At 30.1% G+C, this 18,373-nt stretch overlaps 1 protein-coding gene across 5 annotated transcripts; it reads right to left on the bottom strand.

The window, feature by feature from the left end:
- LOC129960466 (uncharacterized) lies at positions 1 to 18,008 on the bottom strand. Of its 5 annotated transcripts, none has more exons than XM_056073917.1 (5): positions 17,875 to 18,008; positions 16,129 to 16,311; positions 13,415 to 13,847; positions 11,951 to 12,061; positions 1 to 1,514 (listed from the first exon to the last, which is right to left on the bottom strand). In XM_056073917.1, the coding sequence occupies exons 1-5, from the start codon at positions 17,973 to 17,975 to the stop codon at positions 135 to 137; spliced, it is 2,208 nt and encodes a 735-aa protein (XP_055929892.1). In that variant the 5' UTR covers positions 17,976 to 18,008; the 3' UTR covers positions 1 to 134. The 5 variants fall into 5 exon arrangements, with proteins under 5 accessions (XP_055929892.1, XP_055929896.1, XP_055929895.1 ...); XM_056073921.1 differs by lacking the exon at positions 17,875 to 18,008 and adding an exon at positions 14,992 to 15,128 and having other exon boundaries at positions 16,129 to 16,267; XM_056073920.1 differs by lacking the exon at positions 17,875 to 18,008 and adding an exon at positions 14,992 to 15,161 and having other exon boundaries at positions 16,129 to 16,264.
- Between the last annotated feature and the right edge of the window lie 365 nt (positions 18,009 to 18,373).

Here is an 18,373-nt window from a genome sequence, read left to right as displayed (position 1 = left end):
AAATAATTACAAAATTTTATTATTATTACAAAATGCAATGAATAGTTAAAAGATGAAATAATAATTTCAATATTGGTGTTTGCTACCAATTTATTTTTTGTATTAATTTTATACAAAAAGATGATTATAAAAGTTTAAAACTTATTTAAAGTAGTATGTCGCAAACTACAGTCCACATAGTGAAAATCCTTGAAGGGACATGTACATGTTGGTGTAGGTGTTTCATACACCGGTATATGTTTTCTAATTTCTGGTAGAAACTTTCTGCCTACTGTAGGAACAGATGCATGTGACTGTTCACCTGATGTTGCAGGACTTTTATAACATGAATTATTTGTAGTTTCTAAGAATGTTCCTTTACAAGCTTCTAAATAATCAATAAATTCTCTTATTGATTTACTTGCTTCATCATTTAACCTTGTCTGCTTCGCAGTGCAGAGTTTACAAATTTCCGTTGGAGGTATAGGTAATTGCGCAAATTTTTTATTCGCTTCGTTAATCTCTATTAGTTTTTTCACTAACTTTTCCACTTCTGAAATTATCTTTGCAGAATTAAGTGGTTCTTTAGCTGGTGTTGCAATTGATGTTGAAGGGCTTTCATTACATAATTCGCTACGTACTGGTGATAGTTCATATCTTTTACAAGCTTCTAAATAATCAATAAATTCTATTATCGATTTACTTGCTTCATCATTTAAATTTCTCTGCTCCGCAGTGCTTATTTTTTGATTTTGCGCTGGAGGTAGATGTAATAGTGCAATTTTTTTATTATCGTTGTTATTCTTTAGTTTTTTCAATATTTTTTCTATATCTGAAATTATCTTTGCAGAAATAAGTGGTTCTTCAGTTGGTGCTGCAACTGATGTTGAAGGGCTTTTATTACATAGTCTATCTCTAGCTTCTTCTACCAACTCTTTTTTTACTGTAGATGCATTTGATTGTTCAATGGATGGTGCGCTGTTTTTATCTTGATACATATCTTCAGCTTCTTCTACCAACTCTTTTTTTACTGTAGATGCATTTGATTGTTCAATGGATGGTGCGCTGTTTTTATCTTGATACATATCTTCAGTTTCTTCTATCAACTCTTTTTTTACTGTAGATGCATTTAATTGTTCAATGGATGGTGCGCTGTTTTTATCTTGATACATATCTTCAGCTTCTTCTACCAACTCTTTTTTTACTGTAGATGCATTTAATTGTTCAATGGATGGTGTGCTGTTTTTATCTTGATACATATCTTCAGCTTCTTCTACCAACTCTTTTTTTACTGTAGATGCATTTAATTGTTCAATGGATGGTGTGCTGTTTTTATCTTGATACATATCTTCAGCTTCTTCTACCAACTCTTTTTTTACTGTAGATGCATTTGATTGTTCAATGGATGGTGCGCTGTTTTTATCTTGATACATATCTTCAGCTTCTTCTAGGAACTCTGATTTAACTGTAGGAGGAGATCCATAGGATTGTTCAATTAATGTAAGACCAGGGATGACTGTAGGTGCAATCCCATCCTAAAGGAAAGAAAAGGGATAAATCAGTGCTGTGCATTTAAATGATATAAAGATAAGCAAAGATGAAAAAAGCTTTTCCTTCAAAAGAGGGTTATTCATTAAAAGTTTTTCCAGTTGCTTAATTTGTCTTCCATTCTCCACTCACATTAAGACTGATATGTACTAAAATTATATAATTGCAAGTTTTACTACCAAGCTACTAATAAAAATCCAACTTTTTGAAAGTTAAATAATTATAAATATGTCAGGGTTTTTTTTTTCAATTAAAAATACAAGTGCAAAAACATTTCAAATGATGAATCTGCAAATAGTGCAATTGATACAAAGAAAATGCAGCGTTTAGAAATCTTAAACCAACTATTTCATGAAACTAATTTTTAATAACACATATATGAAGTTTAGAAAGATATAAAGAAAGAATTTTGTAATAGTCAAAATATTTTGCCAAAACACTTTGATGAATCTTCATATTTCAGACTTCCCAAAACCTGAATGTTTACCCATCAGTCTCTCAGTAAATACAACAACTGAAACATAAAATGGCTTATGCAGTATGAGGTATTTTTACCAGTTTTGGATGAAATAGGTCTGTTCGCTCAGTCGTTTGTGAGCACATGAAAGTAATGATTTTAAAAATGCAAAATGCTAGATGGAAAAAATTTAGCATGTGACTTTATTATCAGAATGGTAGACATGTGGCTATCAACAAATCAAGTTAAATTCATCAACAGACTGACAGTATGTTGACCTGTATATGTGTGTGTAAGCGAATATGATTACTTCAAAAAAGATCAATAAGATAAATGAAATTTACTTATGCCTAATAAATATCAAAGTTTCCACCCAATCAGTTAAAAGGGGAGACATATCAAATCTAGATTCAATTTCTCCCATAATACTAATACTATAGTATTATGGGAGAACTGCATGTCTCTTTATCACAAGTGGAATGTGGATGAACATGTAGCATCTTTTAATTAGCATCTTCAAATTAATATATGTTTTAAAGCAATCGTTTTTTAGCATCTTATGATAAGAACAGCATCACCTTTTGGCCAACTTTTTAACTATTTTTTTTTTTTTTCCACAAGCAAAATTCCCAATACTTAATTCATAATCATGTGAAAAATCGGGTCATTCTGACTAGCAATTCTTTTTTTAATGGTCTTTTGAGTGTGATTTTAATCGTCTTATATGTAAGAATAATATATAGAACAGGCAAAATTTATTACATGGAAGCAAATGTGCAATAAAACCCAACTAAATAAAAGAATAATCTAATAATGTATCACATAATAACAGATGAGGAGCTTAAAGCATTACTGAATTTCATGGAACGATATTGCTAAGTGTATGTGATGCTAATGGTTAAGTGTTAACTGAAAAAAGTCAGAATTTTTGTGCATGTCACTGTGATTCCTTTTTCTTCTTTATAAAAATTATTTTATTAAATTTTTGGTTAAATTAATTTTTTTGTTAATATTTTATGGTGTTTCTTAAATCTAATCTAATTTGAAATCTAATTTGAAATAGCTTAAAGAAGAAAAATTATTATTAGTGATATATTTATCTTCTTACTTTGCTTCAATAATTCAATATATTGACCTCTTTCCAAATATATTTGTATTATTAAAAACTTAAATAATAGTTCTAGCATAAACCAGCAAGAATGTTTTCTTGACATTCTCGTATACTGGCATTATATAGCATATCCCATACTGTTTATATCCGTGTTTAATATGACCTCTATTATGGAAGGATTGGACTCTGTGAAGCTTTTTCACAAGAATGGTGACTGTGCGGCAATTGCATTGAAGTATTTCCAGACATTAACTCTCTCAGCGTCAAATTCTAGATATCTTTGCGAATTTTATTTTTTCCTTTAAAACGGCAAACCCAAGATATCTTGGGTAAAGAAAGTCACTTAAAAATGTCAGAACAGAGGTTTTCCTATTACCGATTTTTCACTTTCTCCAGATTTCCTGTCGTGGGTATAATGATTGAGAATGGCTATAATCAGTTGAAGGTCAATGATTCATAGACCGTCAGTGGGACTTAGGATAAGATAAGTCTATCTTTGAACTCATGATGCATTCAGCAGCGTACTCTGCGTCGTGGTGATTTGATTTGGAGAGTAACTGTGTATCTAAAATAAATCTTAATTAACGAGCATAAAATCGAATGTATGCAAAAATAAACTTCGTATTACACATACACGCACTATAATTAGCCAGATATATATGATTTTGGAACTTCAAAGTTAAGAAATGTAGTTAATTTAAAAATCAAATAAAAGAAATGTAAAACGAATAATTAAAAGTTGACACCTTTCTCTTATATAGATTTCTTTTATTTGAGACTAAAAATTTAAATTGCTTTTGTAATTTAAGATTTAATATAATGCACAAAACATAAAAGATTTACTTAACACATGAGTATGTTTATATTTTTTAATAAAATCATTTTCTTAGTTTCCATTGATTAGTGTATTTCAAACAATAACCCCCAAAATGCATATAGCCAAGATGAAATGTTTTATTCTGAAAATATTAATACTGATTATATTATATATATATTTTTTTACAATGCCATTATCAGTGTATGAAAATTTGAAAGCCTGCCTATTTCTTTGAGCCTTATACAATTCCAATTTCTTGACGAATTCAAACGAAATTTGACACAGATATTTCTTAGCACCTGGTAAATCTGCTAAATAATTAAAAAGTTTCTACATCTTTCTAAAAGGGGCAAAAGAATTAAAAAACTATGCAATTTTCCGCCATAACTTCTGAACAAATCTTTGCAAAAAATATTCTTAAAATTGAAATAATAATAATAATAATAATAATAAGCGTATTTCAGTAATGTCAATTTGATTACCATATAATCATCCGTCGATTTTTAATAAATTACAAAAAGTTAATTTTCGCTCACTCTCTCTCTCTCTTCACTGAGTAGTTATGTCTACCATTCGACGCTCTTACTGATTTTAAAATTAAATTGTTTCAGACACTGTCATTTTAAAATTACCTAAATTAAATTACTTATTATCAAAAATAAAAGAAAATTCTAATATGCACGTAGAGTAATTTCTTATACAGCATCTTTTAAAATTGGTGTTCTGTTTTTTAATTGTCTAAGCCGATTTTGTTTCTCTCTTTCTCTTTATTTTATTATTATTATTATTATTATTATTATTTTACTTTAGCAATTTTGATGTATATATTTGACATGTCTTAAACTTTTGTTGCTGTTGTGCTTTTTTTCTTCTTTTTGTTTGAGTTCGTTGAATAACATTTTATTTCACTTGACAACTTTGTCAGTATCATATTTTATTGCACTAGATTTAAAACCATACCTTTCAATATGTAACGACACCATAATATGTAGACTTTTTTTAAATTGCACATCATCAGACTCAAAATCTAAAAGAAAGGACTCTGAAAACTTGCTTAAATACTGTATCATGTAAATTTGAACAATAATGTGATAGGAATAGAAAGGAGACAAGGATCATAAAACCTGCAGCAAGCCAAGAATATTTTTACAAAAACAAACATATAAAAACAATTAAAAATCGTTTCTAAATTCCGTTTATTTAAATGCATGTTAACATTATTCAACATGCATATTACACTTTAATCTGTGAAAATTATTTGTTTTGTATATTATCTGCATTGTATATTCTGGAATTATATATTCAGTAGCAATTTATATTAAAAATTCGAGTAGTTATTCTTTTACATAATTAAATCAGAGATCATTATCTGACATTAAAAAGCTTTGAGTTTGCCTTGTCTTGGCATTATTCATCTCCTAAAGTAAAAACTAATCTTCTAAAAACCAATATATATATCTAGCAATTAAATGTTTTATCAAAGGCCAGTTACATGTTACAAGATGGTAAAACCAGCGTTGCCTGGAACTAAAACTCTTACATGTGTCATTTTTAAAATTCCTTTATTGTTTGCAATCCTGTATATTTACAATGTTAATAAGACAAAACCTTTTATTGTCTCAGCAGTTTTTTTTTTTTTAAATTAAAGTGTCAATTGAAGCAGACAGCTATAAAAATCAGCGACATCCGAGTTTCTCGATAAGTTTGAAATAATCGTTATATTAGTTCTACAAACTGCTAAATTATAAGAACATTTAAGAAACTATCAATTACTCAGTTTTCATCGTTAAGAATCTTGAAAATAAACTGAATCAAAAGTTTTTCCTATTCATCTCGGCAAGCTGGAAGGCAAAGACAGATTTCTTTAGAGTTTCTACTTTCAAATTAATTTAGATAAAAATGAAAGAAAAATAAGAGTTTAATTTGTTACTAAAACTGGCATAAATTTTGATGTTAGAAACAATCAAACTTAGGGCTTGAAAATAACTGTTTATGGTGCACCATTTTGCATGAAGACAGTAGTCTCTAAACATTCTCGTTCTTGTAACGCAGGAATGACTTGCTGCTGAAGAAGGTCACGGCAACGGGCCCCCGTAATGGAAAACCTTTGATTGCCATGAGGAGTGTTCTCCTCAAAAAAAAAGAAAAAAAGACCAAGTATGAAATTAGCAGTAAAACCACACCATACAGTCATGTAATCAGGATGTAGAGACTGTTCATGCACATCATTAGGACTTGCAGTACCCCATATGCGACAGTTCTGAGTATTAACTGCTCCGATTAGGGTAAAATGAGCCTCGTTCGACCATAAAATGTTCCAAGGCCATGAATTGTCAACGGCTATTCTGGCTAAAAAAATTCTAGCAAATTGATTTCGTTTCTACGGGTCTGCAGGATTCAGCACTTGCACATGATGGATCTTGTATACCACTTTACAATGGGTCGAAGAACCTTTCGTACTGTAGACCAAGGAAGGGACAAATCATGTGCCACCGCTTGAGCACTTGATGAAGAATATTGCGAATCAGACGCTCTTTCGACCACGGCAAGAGCGATTTCTTCAGTAGTTTCATTTGAAATACGTTTTCCTTTTCTTTCTTGTACCACGCCCAACTCTCTAGTCTCTTCAAATTTAATAATCATCTTTTTCAAAGACTGCCTGGACATAGGCCATTTCCGTAAGTCTTTGAAGCGCCGATATTCTCGCAGTGCAGCTGACAAATTACTGCTGTTCTGATAAAAACAAATTTATCAGTAAAGCTCTTCCTTTCTTCTCTAACGGCATGCCGAAGAATGATTTTGCGGCAGTGAGTACTTACTGGCTTTATAAATTACTCTAAATTTGCATAACGGCCTTTGACGTACATGAAAACCGCCATCTATCGGCCGAAATTTAAATTATTTTTTATTGCAGATTTCTTTTCCCCATGATCCATACAACCTAAATATGAAGTTTCTTCGACATCCTTCCACTAGAGCGGACACTACGTAGGTCTAAACAGGGTAACTTTAATTATAACCACCCTGTATGTATATTATATATATATATATATACACGCAAGAAAAAAGCAATACTGGTAAAAGCAGGTCAACATTTTAAAAACGCATCTGCTTTCAAAGAAACATACATAATAATAATGCAATGGTAAAAGAAGGTAAAAAATATATGCCATTAAAAGATGATGCTGAAAATTGCCATTCATGCTTTATTCGTTGCCTACGCGATTTCGAGCTTCAAAACCTCCTAACCAAAAACCACATCATGTTCTCATATGATAAAAACAAAATAAAAGCATACATTTAATTTGCAGCAATTAGAAGCATAACAAAAAAATTATTATCGCTTTTTTTGTTTGTTTTTTGCCTAAGTTTTTTGAAGTGTTTTCAGCATGAATTAACTGAAAAATGATCATTGATTTCCACACAAACTTGTTTCATGAAGCTATAAAGCATTAACAATCTCTTCTGAGAATATTTGAAGTACTGTTATCTTATAAAGCAAAAATTCTACGCGATAAGCAACAAACGCCCTTCGAAAGTTCAGGTTGAATAGCATCCCCACGGTGAGCAAAATTTTCAGCAAGGGAAAGCATTTCCTTTATCCAAACTGTGACACTTTTTAGAGTAATCCTTAGGGCGTTTAGGCGCGTGACTGTTTCTTTAAGCATAGCAGTCTGCGTATATTCCGACAAGAGGGTTAAAGAATTTAAGAAACGGTATTGCTCCGATGACTGCATTTGATCCGATAATTTATATATTCGTATGGGCGGGATCATTTGACGTGAAATACGGCAAAGGGTGGAAAGCAATAGTTTCGACCTTAATCAGTAGAGGATTTAATTATAACACTGCAAGAAGTGTAAAGTAGTGCTTTCTGAATGACCAGTGGGAATTTCTCGAACTTTAGACATGCCTAGGGATTGCAATACCGGTATACCGAATACCGGTATTTTGAGCCATTTGTACAATTTCGTAATACCGGTATTCACAAGTTTAAATACCGGTTTTTCGGTATTTACTAGAAATTTTTAAAATTGTCTCCCCTATATGTTCAGGTATCGCGAACATAGCATAATAGTATACGTTTTTGTTTTTATGTCTCCCTAATGGGCGAAATTAATTAGCCAATTAATGGCTTAAATCTAAATTAGCGAAACATGGATTATCCCTGAAAGAAAATATTGTATCCATAACGACTGATGGGGCAACAATTATGAAAAAAGTTGGAAAGTTGATTGGTGCAAATCAGAAGTTGTGCTATGCACATGGAATTCAATTAGGAGTAATAGATGTATTATAGCAAAAAAATAAAGAGCAGAAGAATCCAAATATTGTGGATATAGAAATTTCTGATTCCAACTTTGAAGAGAGTAAGAGTGAGAGTGATATTGACAATGAAGATAATGACAATGTAATTGTTGAAAAAGATATTGCTAATGAGGATGAAATATTAACCCATCAAGAATTTCTTCCTATAATTTATAAAGTTCGAAAAATTGTTAAGATATTTAAACGTTCCCCTACAAAAAATGCCATATTACAAAAATATATACTAACTAAAAATAAAACAGAATATATGTTAATATTAGATTTTAAAACACGTTGGAGCAGTTTACTCCTAGTGATGAAACGATTTTTGAAACTGAGAAATCCAATCCAAAAAGCAATAATCGACTTAAACCTGTAAATTAATTTTTCAGATAGTGAATTCGACTTAATATCCAGAACTATATCAGCTCTACTTCCAATAAAACTGACTATTGAGGCATTATGTCCGAGAGATCCTAATTTATTAACAACTAATGTAACAATAAATTTCATGTTGCAGTCACTGAAAGAACAGTACACATCACTATCTGAAGAATTACATATTACATTGAAAAATCGCATAGAAGACAGGCATACCGAAATAAAAAATGTCTTATGGCATTTACATAATTATAATGATTTTAAAAATGAAAAAGAAGAAAAGAAAATAACCAATTCAAATCTGATTAAATTTAGAGTAAATTTTCTTAAAATTTTTTACCCACAAACCTATCCACAATCAGAAGAATTCAGTTCAATTATCGAAGATTATGATGTCACTACTGTCGATAGTGAAAAGGAATTGTCTCTTGAACAAAAATTAGAATTAGCGATAAATGAAAAAAATTTCAACGAACCAAAATACAATACAGAAATCAGCTATATCCAAAACCATACGACGAGAAATCGATTTGTTTGAAGATGAGTATTTAGAGGTAAATACTTGGAAAAAGTATATCGCGCATTGCTAACAATACCACCAACTAGCGTAGATGCCGAAAGAGCGTTTTCGACAGCTGGTAATTTTTACACAAAATTACTTTTCAGGCTTAATGACAGTACAACTGATGATTAGGTTTTTTAAGATCACATTTCAAAAATTTGTAATAGTATCACAGTCTGAATACTGATATTTACACTTTTTTGTGATTATATACTGTTATAATTTATAAGTTACAAATTAGTTTTTGTGATATTTACACTTTCTAACAAAACTGGCAAATAAAACAAAGAAACACCTGTGTTTTCTTCCTTTTTCTAAAATTTCTAATACCGGTATTAAAACCGGTATCCCGGGATTAATATTTAAAAAATACCGAATACCGGTATTGAAATTTTGGTCCGGTATTGCAATCCCTAGACATGCCTGATGGCACAATTCGTCAAATTTTACGAAACATCCTACAATGCTACCCTTTGAAATTCAGGATTATTTTGAGCCGACCACCCAAAAAGAGAAGTTACGGGCCCTGCAATTCCTTATTCGAATGGAAATCGACAATACAAAGCCATGGACCATTTTGTACACGGACGAAGCCCATCTCTACCTCCATGATTCGGTCAATACTCACAATTGCTGAATATGGGCATGCAAAAATCAGCTCGAATTGCAACCACTGCCTCTTCATTCTCAAAATGTCACTGCGTGATTCGAGTTCATGACAGCATTTATCACTGGCATCTTCTTTTTTTTGAAGTGACTGGTCTTTTGCGTCTGTAACCTGTACAGTCAATGGGCAATCTCTTTTGCTCAACCAACTCATTTCAGGGCTGCAACAGCGCGAATGTGTGAATAGAACAGTTTTTATGTCAGACGGCGCTCCTCTGCAGACTGCAACATTAGTGAAGCAGCTGTTGAATCCGCAATTTGGAAAAGCCCGAATTATCAGTCATCACTTCCCAACAGCCTGGTTACCACAATCACTTGACCTGAGCCCTTGTGATTTCTGACTGTTTGATTACCTAAAAATCGTTGCCTACAAAAATCTGATTGTGATCTTAGGTGAACTGAAAACGCACGTTATGCAGCATATCAACAGTATCACCACTGAAACCATCTGATCTGTTATGAACATGATGTTTTGGCTTTCAGCTTGTCGGAAAAAATGGTAGACAGTAGAGTGAATATTTCCTAAGGAAGTTGTTGTTGACTTCCTTTTCTTGATAATTTCATCAGTCTTTGCTTTTTCTAGTTTTTGGCTCGTGAACAATTAACACTTCTTTTTTTCCCCCAAGCCATTGTGGTCCTACCTTGTCGTGGTGGAAGGGCTTTGAATAAAGAATATCATGTCTTTAAAATAACATCTTATTGCTATACTTTAGAACTTTTTTTTCTTTCTCAAAAACGTATTTTCATTACTTTATGTTCTCAGATGAAAAATCAGGTCATTTTGACTAGTGGTTCTTGAAAAAAAAATAAAACTTTTGAAAATTCATCTTTAATTGTAATCACCCTGTATTTTATGCCATCAATAGCAAATAGCCAGATTTTGATCTCATCAATCTCAATCACACAGACTAACTTTTTGGCCATTCAGTTTGAATGCGCCTTTGCCGAGATTAAACTTTTCAATCTTTGTATTGATTTTTAAAATGTTTTGTTTAAGTTGAATTCTTGAATTTAGACCGACTTCCTGCAATCTGCATCAAATGCTCCTTACTCTTAACGTCACAATACCTTATGCCGTTTCACATTGTAAACTCCCTAATGATTTTCGTCTATCATGTAAACACAATCCTTTAATTATTCCATCATCACTTGGTATTGCACACCTTTTCTTGTCTTTACCAGTTGGGTTGAGTTTCTATACTCCTTCCACAATTACGAAAGACTTGTTAGATTTCCATCAATTTTCTTTCTTATTTTAATATAACTAATGCCTTCTTCATGTAATAGCAAAACTTCAGATCAATTTTTTTTTTTACCACTCAACTCTATGTTTTTACTTTTATCATTTTTACTTCTCACAAAATGGAAAAGTACGAAAAAAAATGTTAATAACTTGATGGTAATTACAAAAAACATGGAAAAACGACCTCCTCTGAGTTCCAAAATATGGTTTTGCATTTGGTAAATTCTACTAATAATAAGATACCACTTTATTGTCTGTTTAAAAAATTGTGTTCATTGGCTACATTCAAATGAAGAAAAGCTAACTCTTATCAACTGAAGCAGCATGTTTCTTTCTTCAGGTTATTTTGCTATAACTTAAAAAATGCAAAGTAAACATAATTTAATTAATCACTTTCTTGTATAAATTATCCTTCATATGGTATATAGCTTTAAGTTATTCTGCAAATACTACCGCTGTTATAAGAATTAGAATTTCCAAAATGCACTTTACCTAAAAGTTTCACACTTCTCGCCAATTCTGTAATAAATTCAAATAGAAAATTTCACTTTTTTTTTCTTCTTTTCTTTGAGCTGATAGAACATCATTAGGAAAAAATTTAAATTTCTTGATAATAGTTTTCATAAAAGATCTTTTTCGTTTTTAAATGCAAAGAATACTCATTTAACATTAAAACTGAAGAAAATTAAAGAAACACAATTTAAATTAAATCATGAAAATTAAGAAAACAAATCTTGTCACAGAACCACAAAATCTTCAAACAATAAAACAAGCATGCAACTGGCTTTCAACTTTTTTTTTTTTTTTTTTTTTTTTTTTAAGAAATCGGGCATGTTTAAGTAATTTCATAAACTGAACAAATAACAGAAGTAGCTTACTCTTTTCAAATCTTCAGCCTTTTTCTCTTTGATACGCATAGATAATACAGTAGCCTTATAAGCAATATCTGTCAGCAAATTAAAATCTTTCTCTGTGACCTCCAAGGTATCCTGTAAAAACATAATGAGAAATTAGAGACAGTAAAAATTAAAATAAAATATAAAAAATATATACTCAATTAATAATAGTCCTGAAAATTACATACTTTTTTTCTTTCAAATTTAGTTTTTTACAAACATGGAAAACTTTCAACTTCTTCAGAAAACCACCGATTTTTAATCAATCAATACCAAGTGCCACAAAGTTTTCCAAAAATTTCATTTAAAGCATGATTTTAACATCGATACAGGCAAAAACTTAATATTCATTCACTCTAAAATTGCAAGTTTTCAAAATATGAGTAACAATCTAAAGAAATAAAATAAAATATTAAGGAATTAAAATATTTCAAGTGATACCGCAATGTACACAGAATATAAATTAGGAGAGGGCTTATTTAATTTTGGGTGATGGGAGGATAATGGTAGAGAATTTTGATGGCAAATCCGATCTAATCAGATAAAGAGATATTCTGAAAAAATAAAAATTGTCTTTATAGTTTCCAAATATTTAGTAAGTTTCAAAAAAAAAAAAATCTTCTCCATCTATGAAGGAGGAAGGAAGGGGGGGGGGAATCAAAAATACAACATATCACCATTTACATGATCATAAAATTTAGTTTTACAAACATAGCTGAATATAATCATGCTAAAATCAAGACAAATAAATTGAAATCAGCAATTACATTCTGTAAAATATTTTCTTCTGCCATGTTAACAGAAAATTACAATGGAATCAATTGATATGGTGAAAGATAATAGCATTCTTGAAATGTTGCAATGTTTAATGCCAAGTTCAAGCTCAGAAAAATTTCAATAGCCAATTTGTATAAACCACAGCTACTACATGAATTTTTTTCCCCCAGAAACTTTTAGCAAAAATCAGCAACAGTAAAAATTCACTTAATTAAAGTTGCATTCACAATCCAAAATGAAAAAAACTCTTTCATTTTTAACCAACATAAGTGCAGTATTTTTCTGTCCTAGACAATGTTGCAAAATATTTTGTTCCAATTATCTTGAACTAAAAATAGATATTAAATACTAAAAAAACACTTTGATATCTCTGGCCAATAACTAATAATTGCTGTCTATAAATAAACTCTAATCTAGCTTTTATGCAAGGTATACAAATAATAATTTACAGTTATAGAATTTAAAAAACTACCAACTCTTCTGGAATTAGTACTGGGTTATATTTCTTAGAAAAAATAACTTTAAGAAACTTATCTAAAAACTTCATTTTTTGTAAGTAAAATTTCCATTTTGTTAACTTAAACCAATATCTAAATACATAATATTATCTCTATATATTTCATTAATTTTATGTTGCGATAAGATTTAATTCAAAGAAATAAAATATACCATTCTCTGAGATGCTAGACGTAAAAATCTTTTCGGAGACATTTCATCGACACAGTGTACGTGTGCAGCTATATTATTTGTTTCAGCTGGAACTGCAACAGACGCAGATACATCCATATTTGTTTCAGCTGGAACTGCAGCAGACGCAGATACATCCATATTTGTTTCAGCTGGAACTGCAACAGACGGAGATACATCCATATTTGTTTCAGCTGGAAATGCAACAGACGCAGATACATCCATATTTGTTTCAGCTGGAAATGCAACAGACGCAGATACATCCATATTTGTTTCAGCTGGAAATGCAACAGACGCAGATACATTCATATTTGTTCTGGCAGTTGCTGAAGTCATTCCAAAACTTTTCCTTTGATTGAGAATTACTTGAAGATAATCATAATCTTTTCCTTCATTAGTAGAAAGCTGAGTATGACTGAAAGAGAAATCTGTAAGTTAAATTATAAAGATTAAAAATCCCTGAGTAATCCCTATAATTGGATAATATAGGTAAAACCTAACAATATCTCTAAATTTCCACACTATCATGAGAATATTTTTTAAGATATTATATAAACTTTTAAGTGTGTGAATCTTTAAACAGTTACTGAAAAATACTTTGATATGCAGCAGGATATGATATCCTAACTATAAATAATGTCAATTTATACTGTAATCATTGTTAATATACTTAATTGACTGGGTAATGTGTCTATATTAATTTACTTTGCTCAAATTTTTAAAATAACTCAATTAAAAACATATCTCAATTTAGATTAAAATATTGAGACAGAATTGGTTTCCATGTAATCTATACAATGAAAAAAAAATTTATTTTCATTGCTATTCTTTGCAATCAGATCATGACTAACAATTGTTCCCTGGAAAGGGATAATTAAAACCATAACTTGGTTGTAGTTTTAATTTTTAAATTTGAATTAAAATTTAATATAAAATATCAAAATAAGAGGTAATATCTTATACTACAAAATGTAATAGATGCACCTGTTATATATTTTAATTTTATTTCGTTTCTTTTTAAAAATTCTGTTACTGTAGTATAAATGCAATGATAATATTATTCACCAACAGATACATATCAGAATTTCTCTAAAATATCAATTAACAGTGAACTTAAATTAGAAATTAGGAAATAAAATCTCAAATTTACAAGAAAAAGAGTATAAAAAATTATTTATTAATGCAAATCATTAGGAAATAAATTTGTTTCACTTCAAAGAAAATTATCTAGGAAAACTGACAGGAGTAGATCAAGGTTTAAGCGGCTTGAGAATATACTCCTTGCTTGATGAATACAGCTTTATTGATACTTCTCAATTTTTACTACAAAACTGCCTGGCAGTTTGTCGCCAATATGGCAACCCAACGGAACACTCTTCTAGCAACCCCAAGCTGTTTTGTTTACTACATTTTAATGGTTGAGTTATACATGAACTACAACTATTTTATGAAAAATGTTAATTTAAAAATAATATCAATTAATGATTTTAAGTTTTTTGACACTGCAGTTTTATTTTTAATTGTCAGAATGCATTTTAAAAAATCGTCCGAATTCTTACTTTACGAAATCGTCAGCATTCGTTGTTTAAAAATCATCTGCAATGGAATTCTTCGCAGTTCTCGTAATTCTTCTGGTGCTCTAATGGTTGGTTCTCTTGATAATTTGTTGTATCGGCACTTGTGCAAGAATGGATGTCTGTTGAATGGGACATCATTAAATATTTTGAATCTGCAGAATGGATGAAGGGTGAGTGAAATATATATTTACGAGTTGAGGAAGTTAGAAAAGCATGTTGGTTTCTATGTACTTCTCCAGTTATCCACACAGTCATTATGTTCAATGTGCTAGAGAAGCTACTAGGTTCCCATTCCCGTCGCCAGTGAAGCCATAGAATGTTTTTTGTTTTTTTTAAGTTAAAAAATTCTGCCCAGAGCCTTCTTCAGATGCCGACAGGCATTGCGTGTTCTAAATTTTGCTCTTTTCACCATAGACCGGAGTAACTGGTTTGGAAAACTTCTCCAAAATTGTTAAGATAAGCAGAGATAATGATCCCAAAGTTTAAAAATAATTAAAATAAAAATCTCAGATACAGATGAAATAAATCTCAGATTAAAATAAAAATTACAATACTTATCACTAAAGATAATACTTTTAATGCATAAAGTGGTAACCATAGCTGTTTCACAGAAGTGATTGTTTATTTTGTCCGCCATTTTTATTAGTGACTTGGCATAGCAAGGGACACATTAAACTCTACTTTTACCGCCAATCTTATTCTTATTTTACCTATTTAAAATTACTAGACAATGACAAGGTACTAGGTTTTTACTTATAAGAAGTTTTTGTATTTTGTATTACATAATCAATATTAATGGAAAAGCTGCATGTCCCACAGTGTAGTGGATTCAACTCTAACCGGTATAGTAGCTATTACATTTAAATAATGAACAGGAGAAGCTTGATTGCTTCATTTGGTAGATTTAATATTTAAAATCATTCCTAAGAATTTCTAGCAAAATAAGTATACTGTTCAATATTGTTGACTATTTATAGAGTTTTATGGAATTTATTGTATAAAATGAACATATGGTATAAATAATGCAAGTGACAAGAAAAATATTGAAGGTAATTATAATCAAAAGCAGAAATGTAAAGGAATTAGTTGTATATTTTGTTAAAAATCAACAGCATCTACCTGCATTTAGCATGTTGTTCCAAATTTGAGTTGGAGATGCCTCGGTACTTTGAACCTCTTCTAAAGAATGCAGAATTAGTTTCATAATTTTTCTGTTTGTATTCTTCAGAATAATTTGGTTCTTTGAACATTTTTCTTCTAATTCCCCTTCCACCAGGAAGAGAGATCCTTTGCCTTCTCATTCTATCAAAAAGATTAATTGCTGATTATACTCATGTAAAAATTGGCAAACACAAAGAAGTCGTCAACAATGAAACCAATAACTTAAATCACTTTATATAGCTACAAAACTATCATTAAAAGTCCAATTGTCTATACTGCTAGAGACTCGAACACTAAAAACTCTTCAAAATTCAATTCAAATTTTTGAGATTTTTCAAAATTTGAATTCATAAATTTTTTTCTAATTATCATCACGGCACCCTATTTAGTAAAATTTTTACCTTTTTATAAACATACATAAAATGCTACAATAGTTTGCACGTAAAAAAAAAATCCAAACTGTTGAATACATATCTTTTAAATTTTGTAAATTTTTAATGAAATAATAAAGTTTTAATGAAGTTAAAGATAAACATTTTAATAGAAGTTTTATGGCAATTAATTCAATAACTTTTTTACAAATCCAAAAGTATAATAAATATAATTATCAGCTACAACATCAGACAATGCCAGTAAACTAACAATAAGACATATTGAAACAAATTGTATTATTTTAGCAAAATGGATATGTTTCTTAAAATCTGTATTAATAAAAGTGAAATGCATAAAAAGTTCTTAACCCTACAGAGATTCAAATTATTAAATACTGGTGCATCAAATTTTGGTCATAAATATTATAAGTACAAGGAAGATGTTTGTGACAATTGACCAAATATTTTTTATTAATTATAAATTATATTCCATGTATAGAAAAGATCTTTTTTTAGTGTTGACATTCCTTTGGAATAAAAAATAACATGCATATTTTATTTATTACATTTTTTAGAGTTGAGATTGCCAACTTACAATGCTCGATCAAATTTTGCATTTTTCTTTAATAAATTAATAATAAGAAAAACTAGTTTTCAACAGTTTTTAAAAATTACTCCGTTGATATACACATTCACAAAGGTAGAAGATAAGAAGATTTTAACAGGATTCTTACATTTTCAAATGAAAAAAAAAAAAAAATCATGAACCTTTTTATAAATATCCAAGGACCTTAAAATTACATATTTGAGACAAAAAAAAAAAAGGAAATAATGAATTTATACAAATATTTTCAAAATTAAAGTTCGAAGTTTCACCATACTTTCGATTTCTATGACTGTATTAAGAACACTTAGTATGCTCATCTTGTGTTAATAAAACAAAGCTTACAGTTCACAGCGGCTTTCGAAATCGCAATGCAAACGCCTTATAGTATCATTACTACTAGATTTTAATTTCAAACTACTGCTGAGTGTTAACTTCGCAAACATACTTGCACTTTAGCTGAAACAAAATCAATTTAAAAATGATAACTTCTAACCTTACTTTTGACCAGTCCTACGTGTTCTAGTAATCGCGTTTAGAATAATTCAGTATGCTATAACGATATAAAAGATTGCAAATGCAGGCATAAAGCAAACAATATGGTAAGTATAAAAACAAAGGTTCTAAATAATTTTTAAAAACTAGGAATTTAATAAAACTAGAACCAAAAAAAAAAAAAACAGTAGATCTTTCGATATAAACCACTTATATACTAATAGAATGACTTACAAGTTTCTTGACATGATATTCTCACTTGAATCGAATATTGAAGATAAATAGTTAGCAGTAGCAAATAGAATTGGACACTCTCTAGAAATCGACCAGACCATGTCAACCAAAATGAGTACAATCACAGCGCATCTTACAAGAGCATCAGGCTGATGTGAACAGCGCTGTGATTGGACTCCTAAAGGTTGACATGAGTTTGTCGATGCCTCAATTTGGTGCTTATGTTTACATTACAGGATACTCTTCGAGATCGACATTTTCAGCTTTTCTCTGAGTATAATATATTCTGGTTATCATATAAGAATATTCTGGTTTCTTTTTAAATTCCTTTCTACTGAGTTTTAATAATGGCATATAATATGCTTTCTGAACAATGTTTATACATTCAGGATAATAGATGAGTATGGAAAAAAAAATTCTTCCTTGTTATGTTTATTTAGGGCGAAAACTTATTGCATACGTTTGATAGCAAATTCATGATAGTAAATATTTATCAAGA

Source organism: Argiope bruennichi, chromosome X2 (genome assembly GCF_947563725.1).
Source record: "Argiope bruennichi chromosome X2, qqArgBrue1.1, whole genome shotgun sequence".
NCBI lineage: Eukaryota > Metazoa > Arthropoda > Arachnida > Araneae > Araneidae > Argiope > Argiope bruennichi.
This window is presented reverse-complemented; position numbering and strand designations above follow the sequence as displayed.